General features: G+C 42.2%; 2 protein-coding genes and 2 non-coding genes across 6 annotated transcripts; 2 read left to right on the top strand and 2 right to left on the bottom strand.

The window, feature by feature from the left end:
• Window positions 1-2,390: 2,390 nt before the first annotated feature.
• Window positions 2,391-10,948, bottom strand: LOC117578513 (F-box/LRR-repeat protein 20). 3 transcript variants are annotated; one of them, XM_034264056.1, is made up of 9 exons: window positions 10,282-10,948; window positions 4,594-4,710; window positions 4,443-4,526; window positions 4,286-4,380; window positions 4,040-4,217; window positions 3,794-3,982; window positions 3,434-3,727; window positions 3,162-3,374; window positions 2,391-3,100 (listed from the first exon to the last, which is right to left on the bottom strand). In XM_034264056.1, exons 1-9 carry the CDS (start codon window positions 10,315-10,317, stop codon window positions 2,993-2,995), a joined length of 1,314 nt encoding a protein of 437 aa, XP_034119947.1. In that variant the 5' UTR covers window positions 10,318-10,948; the 3' UTR covers window positions 2,391-2,992. The 3 variants fall into 3 exon arrangements, with proteins under 3 accessions (XP_034119947.1, XP_034119949.1, XP_034119946.1); XM_034264058.1 differs by lacking the exon at window positions 10,282-10,948 and adding an exon at window positions 8,326-8,585; XM_034264055.1 differs by lacking the exon at window positions 10,282-10,948 and adding an exon at window positions 5,211-5,941.
• A 582-nt stretch (window positions 10,949-11,530) lies between these two features.
• On the top strand, window positions 11,531-12,001 carry LOC117578514 (small integral membrane protein 12-A). The gene is made up of 2 exons (XM_034264059.1): window positions 11,531-11,751; window positions 11,811-12,001. The coding sequence occupies exons 1-2, from the start codon at window positions 11,622-11,624 to the stop codon at window positions 11,945-11,947; spliced, it is 267 nt and encodes an 88-aa protein (XP_034119950.1). The 5' UTR covers window positions 11,531-11,621; the 3' UTR covers window positions 11,948-12,001.
• Window positions 12,002-12,026: 25 nt separating this feature from the next.
• On the bottom strand, window positions 12,027-12,099 carry Trnar-ucu. The gene has a single exon. It is a non-coding gene; the product is annotated as a tRNA-Arg (tRNA).
• A 221-nt stretch (window positions 12,100-12,320) lies between these two features.
• On the top strand, window positions 12,321-12,393 carry Trnam-cau. Its single transcript has one exon. It is a non-coding gene; the product is annotated as a tRNA-Met (tRNA).

The raw sequence follows: 12,393 nt of genomic DNA, 5'->3' as shown, positions 1-12,393 counted from the left end.
TAGTTTTCACGACTTCCTATTCTTGGAATGTTTCCAAATTAGGGTTAAAACTAAAAGGTCAACGAACAAAAATAGCATAAAACGTTACGTGAGTGAGAACGGAATGCAACGTCATTTGACAATTTGTTGCTTGTCAACAGGTAGATAAAGTTTAGTATGGGCATATGTATACCCTATTTCCATTTATTAATATTAAAATTTAATTTTCAAATATCTCTCAAACATTAATAATGACTTTATCTTAGACTGACATGTTTTTAACCTTTTCATATGCCTTCTATGTATATACATATGTATATCGATCTAGTTGTATTCTCGGTATCTGCATAATTTTGTTGAGATGGCTTACCAGCACAGATAGAACGCTTTTGCATTGATTGGAACCAGAGATTTCTTAAATTCGAGGATATCCATTCCTCCAAGGGTACTAAGTGCTAGTTACTTTTCGCAGAATGTTGCTGGTCCATACAAACTATGTTGCCAATGATAAAATACGGAATGGAATTCAACGTAAGCGGGGATGGAATATAGACTCATTGTTGCCTGCGAAAATTCCCATGTTGAGAGAAACATGCGAGTGGGTGTTTGAATACCCTGTATTATTGAATATACCTTAAAAACTTCAATTTTAGAGGTAAATGAAATATTTTGCCTACACTAGTGGCTGATTTGGCTTGTATATCAGTCTTTTTATCAATGGCAAGGTTCTTGTGTCCGGGTATCCAGTGCCAGCCAGAGCTAAAATCAGATGCGTACATCTTTTTGGAGGCACACCCACACAACGGCTGTGATAAGTGTTAAGTTAAGGAACACGGCAGTGTTAAGAGACTTGGGAAAGTAACATTATGTTGCAGGCCCATACACGTATATGCTGTCAAGAGTGCTAAAGAGCGCCAAGTTTGAATTTCTTTCTGCTGCGTACCCTAATTTGTGGTAAATAAAACACTTTGTTTCTCGTTTAAAATATTTGTATGTTAAACCCTTTGTATTTTTATATGTATTGTATATGAATGTAAATTTCGTTAAACCAAAACGTTTATTAGTGTGTCTGTTTAAATATATATATATATATTTTTATGTATATATTATACTTTATTTATTTGTTGTTTTGTTTTGTTGGTACGGAACTAAGTTGTTGCACTTTATCTGTACCGGCAACCCATATCATTGTTAATTATGCTTGAATTGTTCGTTCACATTTCTATGGCTCCTTCAATTACTAAACTCTAACTAAGACATATCAGTGGTGTTTAATTGTTTTAAAACATACAATACCGTAATACAATAGTTGAAACACACTACAAAGAGACACTGAGAAAAAGGACTCGTTAAAATACGCTGCTTACGGGTTCGACTCCAATGCAATACCCATTAATTTTGTTTGTTTTATTTTCTTTTGTTTACTCTCTGGTTTTTCTTTCTTTGTGTAAATATGATTTTGATTTGTTTTTTTTTTTTTTTCTAGGAAAATATATGTTTGGTTGTTATATGCAAATATGACACCATTTGTTTTAGTTCTTAAATTTAGAGAGATTAAAATGAGCCAGGAAAATATCTGTGTTTTGCATTTATTGTGCTAATTCTGACTGAGGTGTGTGTGTGTGTGTTGGGTGTGGTCTAAGGTGCTGTTGTGGCCTGGCCGTTTATTGTCACGCCCAGCACTTTCCATTTGGTTATACGCGAGCAATACTCAGCATCCATTTGAATGGGGGTTTTTAGATGAAAGGAAACCATTTAGTTATCAAACATAAAAGTGTGTACGCAGAGAGATCTTGAGTGGTGAACTACTGCCCCTTGGATATTTGCATTTTACAAAATATACGTATAAATATATAATATTTGTATGTGTCGGATAGGTATAGGGTATATGCATGAATATTGATTTATTTAATTAATTATTTAAGTGGGAATTTTGCATGAGGGTTTGGTTTGGTTTTGGTTTTTGTTTTTTGTTTTTTGTTTTTGTTTTAGAAACGATGATCCATTCAGTTGTGTGTTTGCATTTTGTTTTATATTTTTGTGTGTAAATGAGATTAAATATAGTTTTTTGTTTAACCCCCTGTGTGGTGTGTGTGTGAGTAGTTGTTTGTTCGTTGTGTAATACACATTCAATGGTTTATATGTACATGGATAACACTAATTGCTGTATGGAGTTAGCTGGCACTAAGCTTGAGTTTAAAATAATAATAATAAAACTACATACACATTAAATAAATATTCGTCTCAGATGAAGCTTAAAGATGGGAGTTGTGGGGGGGCTTGGGTTATATGTACTAGGGGTAGGTAGGTGTGTATTTTCTTGTGTGGGTTGAACGCTTTCTGGTTCTATCGACATGTTTCAGAGTTGTCTAAAATTCAAGTGGATCCGAATACGTGGATTCTGTTTTTTCTTTCTTTTCTTTTCTTTTAGCAACATTTAATACAGGTATGTATGAGTTTTTGTGTGGGCGTGGCTGATATTACAACTAATTCGTAATTAATCGCAGTTACAGGCTAGACACAGAACATTCAGCGGTACGTACGATCAGGGCTAGCAAGCCGTCACATATACAAGTGTGCGTGTGTGTGTGCGTGTATATATACCGCTATATACCTGCAAAGACACACACACACACACATACACATATTACACAAATGAAGGTCTTGGGTTAACATAGATATAGAGAACATTTAAATAAAATAATCACAATTTGATGCTGTTTGCTGAAGTTTTGTAAACTTGCAACACAACACACACAAAAAAAAGAAGAGAACTAAAACTAAAGCTACGTTTCGTTTCGTTTCAGTTTCCGCTTCCGCTTTGTTCGGAGCTAGCCGTGCTGGTTGTTGTTGTGTTTATTGGTTACGTTCTGTTAACGCCATCGAGCAGTCCCAGCAAAAACATGCAAATCATCGAGATGAGGGCCATGGCGAACATAACGATGCAGACAGGCCAGCATCAGTCTGTGGCCGCCTTGCGCATTATCTTCCTGGCAAAGCCGATGGCCGTATCTCAGAGAATCTCACAGCAGCGACAGTAGCGTGGCCGTTGTCCGCTGGTCACCGCCGGCGGTGTGCCTGGAGCAAAGTATGCATGCACCTTGATATTTGGTAAATGGTTCTGCAAAAATAAAGACTCTAATTATCTATCTTTTCGCTCTCGCCGGCTCTCTTTTGCTCACCTTCAGCTTGCGTATGGCGGTGCGTGTAATGAGCTGACAGTCGAATAGTTCAATACGCTGTAGATTGTGGCATGAAACCAGATGCTCCAGCGTTCTGTCCGTTATCAGGGGACAATTGTCCAGCTCCAGCACGGACAGTATCTCGGCGGCACAGCTGCCAGTGGTCAGGTGTCTTATGCCATCGTCCGTAATCAGTTCGCAGTGCGACAGGGTCTACATAATTACACAATTAAATAATTAAAGAATGTTGCAGAATGGTTTTAGGTGCCCACCAATTTCTCTAGGCCGGGACAGCCTGTGGCAAGATGAGCAAGCGTTAGGTCCGTGATTTGATTGCACTCCTCCAGATCCATGCGCTCCAGATACTTGCAGTTGCGTCCCAGGGCCTGGAAACCAATGTCCGTGAAATTGCGACAGCCGGACACCTCCAGTGTGTTCAGCAGGTGATTGTGCTGCGACAGGGCCATCAGCGAGAGATCAGTTAAATCCGCACACTTGGACACGCACAGCTTCTGCAGCTTGGGACACTTGGCGGCCAACTGGCGTATAGATGAATCGCTTATGGTCTAATGGATGAAAGGAAGCTTATAAATATAGTTCAAAGACGATGAGTTATTCCTGGCATTGCGTACCTCACAGCTGTGTACATTTAGCACCATTATATCGGGACAGTATTTGGCCAGGCACATTATGGCATTGTCGTTTATTTGTTTACAACCTTTGCTGCTGAATTTGCGCAGCTTGACACAGCCGCGGGCCAGTGCCTCGACGCCGTTCTCAGAAATCAGATGACACCACGACACATTGATCTCCATGAGATTCTGCAAAAATAAACAAATTAAATCTACTCAATTCGAAGGGTTAAGACGGAGGCTTACTGGACAGCCATCTGATAGATATTTGAGGCTATTGTCTGTTATGTTGGAGCAAGAGTCCAAGTTAATGGCCGTCAGTTTGGTGCAGTATCTGCTGATGGACTGTGTGGATATATCTGTAATCTTCTTGCACTCCGACAGATCCAGATGTTCGATGTTGTGGCAGTGGTTCGCTAGAGTTCTACAAAGAGGATTATCTAAAGTTAATAAAGCTTCAAAAGGCGGGGCACTGTGGGCATGGATTCTTACCTGACAGACTGATCTCCCAGCGATTGACAGCCACGCAACGACAGGGACTTGAGAAAGCCGCGACATCGTTGCGAAATATTCTCAATCACCGGCCCCTAAAGTGAACAAAATGAATGTATAAATAGCTGTAGGACATCACCCTCCAAGTGAAACTCACCTCGATATCACGTTGAAAATCAAATAAATTGATTTTCTGCCAGCTGGAACCATCCAGGGCGAGCACATTCCAGTATTTGCACACCTGCAGTTAGGGACATTGAAATATTCATTAGTAGAGAAGGTAACAGAATGGGACTCCCTGTACAGACCTGTGCACAGCGGCATAGCGAGACGACATCCAGATAGGAGAAGACCCGCAGCAGTACCTCCTTTGGCAGTTGTTTGATTAGCTCATCGTCCAGTTCGGTGGCCCCTAGGAATGTTTGCTGCAAAATTGAGTGAGGAGTACAATGTCAAGTTTTACTTTATTTAATATTTATTGAGTACATATGGTATGTATTATATATTATATCGTTCTAATTGGATATGTGATGGCTTTGCTGGGGTTGGGGGCTCAAGAAAATCAATTGACAAAAATTGAGGAAACTTTTTCTTTGATTGGTTTGGACCCAAAAAAACAAACAAACTCAAATTAATAGATCAAAAATAATTGTTGAGGAAAACAAATTAATTGATGGAGGAGAATCATAAGAGTAGAGCGAGAGCGAGATAGTTAGACAGAGAGAAAGAGAGAGAGCGAGACTGAGTGAAGAGTGGGTTTTTGGGTGGTGGGTAGGGGTAGGGGTAGGGGTGGCTATGTACAAATGCTTTGACTGTTGACCAAGAATGATGTAACGACCGCTGAAGGAAATGTCATCGAAGATGGAAACGAAAATCAATTTGTTTTTTGATGTTTTTGTTTTGTTTTGGTTTTTTGTGTTCTTACTGGCTGCTGGGCAACATCCGAATCCTGGGCAAGATAACTGTCTGTGCTGCTGGCCTCAGACCGCTGCAGCGGCTGCCTTTGCTGTTGATCTTCATCATCATTATCAGGCAGGCAGGCGGAGGCATCGGGGGAAACCGATAAGCTGGACGAGGAACAGTCGCTCATGGCAGTACCAGAGCCTGAGGCAGAAACAGAAACGGAGGCAGTTGCTGCTGCTGCTGCTGATGCACTGACCACCACTGGTGTGGCACTTCCAAAGGTGGCAGAGCGCCAGATGCTGCTGCAGAAGCCGCTGATGAGATTTGTGTGTGTGTTGTTGTTGCTGTTGCTATTGTTGTGGCTGTTGTTGCTATTGTTGCCGTTAGTAATGACGCTGCTGCTGCTACTGTGACTGTTGCTGTTGTTGCCGCTGTTACCATTACCGTTCAGTTGTAAGCTCAAATTATGATTGTGGTTGTTGTTCGCTTCGCCCCGCTCCGCGGATCCACTCGCACTCCCACTGACACTGGTGCTGTTGGTGGAGCTGGCACCTGTTCCAGTGCTGCTGCTGCTGCTGCTGCTGTTGCTGCTGCCGCTGCTGAAGCTGGCGCTGGCACTGCCACTGATACTGCTGCTGCCGCTGGGCGCAAACATTGTGGGAGTCTCCTTTGTTTTGCCTCCTCTTATCAAACAAAAAACCAAAGACGCTTCTTTCTGCGTCTATCCTCTGCTGCTGCTGCTGCCGCTGCCGCTGCTCTTTCAATTAACTCTTTGGCAAGCGTGCGCTCTCTCCCACTCTCACACTCTCTTAATGTCCCACTCTCTCGTTGCTGCTTCGTCGTCTTTGTGTGAATGCACGATTAAAATATTCACAAATTGCGTCTTTGATTCGTTGCTCCCGCGCCCTCTCTTTCTTCCGTTCGCTCTCCTGCTGCTGCGGATCTTCCTCTCCTCTCACGCGTTCAGATAATTTCGGTAATCTTCGTTTATTTATTATTAAACATTCGCATCAGCGTCGTCGCCTGGCTTCCCTTAATCTCGTCGTTGCACCGGGAACTGTTTTTTTTTTTCGATTGTGTGCACGTGAGAAAGAGAACAACAACAAAATTATTAAGAGACTCTGGGCTTTAAAGGGTCGCCCGTTGCTGTCGCCGTCCCAAGGTTTACAACTTGCGCACCGCTCTAATTGAAATGCGCACCCAACTCTGAGGCTCCAAAGAGGCACGGAAGCAAAGACTGCCATTGGCCCCCCCACGCCCCCTTACCGACTGCCACTCAACTTAAATGAAAAGTCATCAAAGGCAATTGAAAAAGGCAATCGAATCGAACGTGCGACGAATTTGAGTGAAGCGCGAACAAGAATTGTGGAAAAAAACACACACAAAGTAGGCCTGACTAAAAGATACCCCTTAATCGGATTTATTTTGCCAAAATCTACAGACAAACTCCACACAATTGTAGTCGTTAGGAACTATCATCCATTAAGAAAACTTCCACGGTATTGCCTCCTCCTTTTGAAGGTCACGAACCCCTTATTTAACTTGAAGTTCTCTCCTAGTGGGGGCATTCAAATACGTTTAAAGCAAGTTCCAATTGTTCCTTCAGTTCTTTGTAAAGTCCCAATAATTACAACAAAATACAATGTGTACATATTTATATTGTTATTAAGTTGCTCAATCATAAATATCTATGAGGTCCGAAGGTCCAATGAATTATTAACTGTTGCTTTGGATCTTGAACCTAAATGGAGGTTGACACATTTTCATATCATATTTAAGGGGCGAGGGGCTGGCAAACAAAGACAATTAGTTTATCAAAACAAGCGAAACCATTAAAAACCATGTGTGTGTTTGTGTGGGTGTACTGTGCGTGTGTGTGATTGTGTGAAGAAAACACTTTTTAAAGTGTCCCCGGGAATGCAATCAGAGCAATTTCGAGAAGGAACAATTGAGATTCATGGAACACAAGCGATACGATACACCCAAAAGTACAGTGATCGCTCCGATATGTCTACCCTTTGAGGCTGAAATGGTGTTTTGTGTGCCTTAAGTGGTAAATGTGATATGGCTAGGACTTCTCAACTTTTGTTATGGTTTCTATAAGTGCCCAAGAAATGCAAAGTTCGTGTTTCGGAATAGTCATCGTAGTTAAAATTCAATTCGCTTTGAATGATAGAAGCGACCAGTACAAGGCATTTCAGTTGATTGTTGTATTTTGCATGCTTTATTATTTATTTGATCATGCAACACATGGAATATGCAACGCACACACCCACACACACACACACACAAAATAGATACCAAAGCACAGCTAACATGCAAAAGCTAGGTAATAAAACAGCTGACAAACGACGAGAAAGGCAGGAAGGAAGTGTGGGAAAGCAAGAGCTGGGCTGTAGGGATGCGTGTCAAAGGCTTTGAATTTGAAAAACGGTAAACAAATTACAAATTCCCGTTCAGGCATTTCACTTGCTTAGAGTGACCTCGAAAAAACAAAAGGGAACAACAACAACCAAAGGGTATACACACACACACACACACACACACACACTCAAAGTCATCAAAATAGGGCCACATGACAACCAGTTCACTGCTGCTGCTGTTTCTGCTGTTGCTGCTGGCTGCATTTTATATAAGCCATGGCCAAAGTCAGCTGGACAGACAGCAAAACCAAAAGTTAAACTGTTGTAGCTGCCATCGATAGCGATGGACAAGCTTTGTTCTCTTCTATGTACAACAAATATATAATGTACAATATTCTTCACTGTACATCTGGCTTATATGAAACTGCAGCAACAAGGTCAGCCAGTAAACTGGGTCACCCCTCCAAATTGGGTTGCATTTAGCGTTTGTTGCTATTGTTGCCCGATGCTTCAGATAAATATAGCACATGGGTACATGCTCTGCTCTGTTCTGCTCTCCAAAACCTTATCGTCAGGCACAACAAGGGGAACGATTAAAAGAAAACAGCTGATGACACACCAAAAACAGACGAAACAGCAGAAAAACTGCAAACGAAGTGCAACAAAATAAAGAACTTGGAACGGTATTTGCACCACACACACATACACACTAGACTTCTCTCACTTAAACACACACGGACACACATTTAGAGTACACAATTTACAACAATATACCATTTGTTTATATTTTCTGCTTCAGCTGAGTTATTATCGCTTTTAATTGCATCGAGCGCCCCAGACCCAGACGGGAGGCGTTTGTGCAAGAATGGATTTTCAATAGTTTTTCCAGCAGGGTTCGTTTTCGTATCGGCCTGGCCTGGAAAAACAATTGGACGAACGACGAACACCAACAGAAAACAGAACCAGGGTAAATGCAGAGGCGCGCGAGACACTAAGGCTGAGACGACAGACAGCACACACAGCAAAAGCGAGCCAACATCGATGAAAACAGAGCGCCGAATGGGGAGCGAAACTGAATGGCATCGAGATTCGAGCTTGGGCGAGCAAAGTGCAGAAGAACAGCTGAACAGAACACGACGCGACGGTTAGCTGCTCTCCGCTCGGACAAATGCATGCATACGGAGGTCGACTCGACCCCCACAAAGAGAGCGAGTCAGCCTCGTCAGCTGCTGCGTGTACGGCGGGGGCGGGGGGCGTCTTTTGGGGCGGTGCAATGCACCCACGCCAATAAAAGAAAAATCAAATGAAAGCAAAAAGAAGTGCAAAAAGCAAACAAAGTCTCAATGAGAGCGAGTCTGTTTGCGTGTGTGTGTGCAGAGAGAGGGAGAGAGGCAGAGTTCATGCTGAAAGCATGAAGATTGTTGTATGCCCTTTGCAAGAACACTTTGAACTTTCAACTGCGGCGACGGCAGTTAACAAAATTGCCACACATTAACTGTGTGTCTCTTCCAAACACTTTTACCTTTCAAGTGGGGGAACAATTCTATACGCTAATCTATTTTTGCTACTCATTCACTTTAAATTAGGACAATAAGAAGTTCAACACTCTCTGACTATAGGGTATCTAGGCATGAAAATGAACTGTAAATTCCATGAATCGGCCGCCTCTCTCTCTATTTACTCTCACTCTCTTGCGCTTGTAAATCTGCTTAAGCTGTTGCAGCGCTGCCAGACCTCTGCAGCAACATGCGCCCGTCAGCTGTTTATCTTGACGAGCAATCTGTTTACTTTCGTTTGTTATTGGTTTTCCGCTTCGGGGCTAGATAAGTCCGTTCGTTGGCCATTGCGAATCGCTATAAGCTCTAAATGAATAAGTGTTTCATTCCATCGATTAAAGCATATGTACGAGAACGCAATTTAAACCAGTTGACTACCCCACTCCATCAACTGTATTGCGGTCAACCACCCACCTACCCTCTCTCTCTCTCTCTCTTTCTCTATAGCTGTCAATTAACACTAGTCTAACCATTTCGGCGACGCAGACACTCTCCTCCCTTCCCTGTTTGCTTATCTACACTGTAGTACTTGCACTTGGCCTGGAGCTGAATTTCTTCGAGTGTAAGAAGTCGCCATTCCGTCGATGGTCATTATCTGAGAGGGTGGCGAGTTTTCAGTGAGTTTATTGCTCTTTTGCCTGGAGCCACTGGGCTGGGGGGGTGTGGGACATTAGCCACTTACACTTTTACATTCTTTGTAAACTCCTTTCCTTGTCCTGCTCGGCCGACAACAAAGGCGATGACTCCTGCTGGTGCTGCTTCTCCCACTGTTGATTAGGATGAGACTTCAAAGCGTGCACAGGAAACAAAGAAGCAACATCCAGTAGTGTGGGAGAGGGGGAACAGGAATCTGTTGACTGACAAACAGTCTGCATTAGGAGGAGCGAAAGAGAGCAAATACACAAATGGAAAGCCAGCAAGCCAGGAAGCCAGTCAGCGTAGGGAGGTGCGGAGGAAGACAAAGCAGAGGAATTCCCCCTGCGCAATTCCAGAATGCCACACACCCAAGCAAAGCAAACCCATTCTTGCACTCCCACGTTGCAAGCCCCAGAGAATTAATTGCAGTAACACAAATTAAATACATAACTAAACCTGCTCTCATTGGATACATTACGAAAAGAAGTGCAAAGGGTGAAGGGGCACATCACAGAGTACTCTCAAGTGGTTTACTTACATCGAATCGATGCGGATTGCGTCCAGAATTGGTCATTTTATGCCTTGCGATTTGTAAAATCAAGAAATGCAGCAGCTCTCACTCTCCTCTCTCCACTTCTCGTACACCTCCGCAGAAATTATATTCTCTGCTCTGTTGGCCGGCTCTCCTCTGCTCTGCCTCTCCCACACGCGCACACAGCCACAGCTTTGGGCTCTTTGTGTGCTTGCTTGCGTGCTTATGTGCGTGTGTGTGTCTGTTTGTGAGCAGGAAATTATGCGTCGCTGTTATTGTTGTTCTTCCTCTTCTGCTTGTTGTGATTACTGTTGTTGCTTTAGGTAGTTCTTTGTTCTGTTCTTTTTTTCTTTTTGATTAATTGAAGCTCCTGCTGCTGCGTTTTTGCATCTGCTGCTGCGTGCGTTACACTTCTACATCACAATCACCACCACAACAACTGCATTCGCTGCAGTTTTTCGCCATTGGCATTATATCAACCTGAAACTTTGATTTGCCAATCCGCTGCTTGATGCGTAAATAAACTTTTCTCTTTCAGGCATCTTTTTCGCATCTCCCCCGCACTTGTTGCTGCTTTTCTTTTTACTGTCTTTCAAACTGTTAATTTTTATGTAATTGCAAGTTTTTTCGTCGCTGCAAAGGAAACTGCAATTGCACTGCACTCCGAACCAAAACATACGAACAGTGGGACCGCGGAATTATCGATCAAATATACCCCACAGCCACCGCAAATATACCAAAATATACATTCTCATGTTAAAAATATACCGTAATCATAAATAATATTCCTTGATTTTGATGTTCCATTTGATAAAACTATCTTATAAATCCTCCTTTTTATTGCATATTGCTATTTATTGCTATGATCTTATATTTTACAAATTAGTTACTACAAATTTTTTACATATTAACAAATTAGTGAAAAAGTTTTATTAATTAGCGCGCGCGAGAAATTATGGAAAAATCATCATCATTGTCTATCAACGATTGATTTATTTTATGTATTTTCTTGTAATTCTATATATTTTCTATACTCAAATATTAATATTTTATAAGTAGTTGTTCATTTGTATTTAAATTTTGCATACTAGCCAGCTTTCCAATCACCCCTTCAGGAAGCAAGGGAGCTTTCACGCTTCGAAATTGGCTCATCTGACTACTGGGCTTTAGAGATACCATATATTCATTATTTAGTATTATTATTTTTGGTATTAATATTTTGGTTAGTATTAGTCCCATCTGTCTTATTGTTGATGTAAGTTAACAAAATTTTCCGAAATTGAGGGTTGGATCCCGTCTAAAACACCGACAATACAATAAAGGGAAAATATAACAAGATAAGTAAGATGTGGCCGCTGGTAATGGCTGTCCTCAGGCGCAATGCCGTTTACATAACCCTGCCCATTGCCGGTATTGTGGGTTTCATTGGCTATAATCTGGAGAGCCTGCTGTCTGACAAATTTACTCCCTACAGCCGTAAGTTGTGCCGAAATAACTTTCCCGTTGGTCTACATCGTACTAACAAACTTTTGCAGCCTCCATTCAGGAAGTGCGAGCCAAGCGGTTGACCGAAGAGAGCCTCACATCGAACGTCACCAATGTGGAGAAACTCCGGCTAAACAGCTCTGTCCTGGAGCGGAATCTGTCCCCTTCCCTGCAGCCCAAGGCCTGAATTAAGTGTTTTTATCTGTAAATCTTAGCTAAAATTAAAATGTTGATAAAAAATGAGCAAAAAAATTATTGTATCAGAACATCCCTTGCGGGGATCGAACCCGCGACCTTTGGATTAGAAGTCCAACGCGCTATCCTCTGCGCCAAAGGGACAGGTGGTGGACGGTGTGCAAATGACTCACTCGAACCCAGTGGAGTTTCCCCATTGACAATCCCGATAAATTTACTCAAATCATTAATAATTGTTTAATGCTAAATCTAGTAATCTATTACCATTATTTTTTGGCATACGTAAAATGTTCTTGGCAAATTTCGTTCTGAGTGTAGAACCTTTGACGGGGTTGAAATGTTCCTTAGACGGGACTGAACACATCGCCTCGGTGGCGCAGTTGGCAGCGCGTAAGTCTCATAATCTTAAGGTCGTGAGTTCGAGCCTCACCCGGGGCA

This window comes from Drosophila guanche, unplaced genomic scaffold (assembly GCF_900245975.1).
Source record: "Drosophila guanche unplaced genomic scaffold, DGUA_6, whole genome shotgun sequence".
NCBI classification, from domain to species: Eukaryota; Metazoa; Arthropoda; class Insecta; order Diptera; family Drosophilidae; genus Drosophila; species Drosophila guanche.
Note: the sequence above shows the minus strand (reverse complement) of the source record. Positions and strands in the feature narration are given on the sequence as shown.

Excerpts from the sequence above, each read along its gene's own strand:
- LOC117578513 (XM_034264055.1), bottom strand. The coding sequence starts at position 5,843 with ATGTTTGCGCCCAGCGGCAGCAGCAGTATCAGTGGCAGTGCCAGCGCC. Across the intron at positions 4,218-4,285 it reads CTGGGAGATCAGTCTGTCAG|AACTCTAGCGAACCACTGCC; the intron begins GTAAGAATCCAT and ends TCCTCTTTGTAG. Across the intron at positions 3,101-3,161 it reads CCGCCATACGCAAGCTGAAG|AACCATTTACCAAATATCAA; the intron begins GTGAGCAAAAGA and ends TTATTTTTGCAG.
- LOC117578514 (XM_034264059.1), top strand. The coding sequence starts at position 11,622 with ATGTGGCCGCTGGTAATGGCTGTCCTCAGGCGCAATGCCGTTTACATA. Across the intron at positions 11,752-11,810 it reads CAAATTTACTCCCTACAGCC|CCTCCATTCAGGAAGTGCGA; the intron begins GTAAGTTGTGCC and ends AAACTTTTGCAG.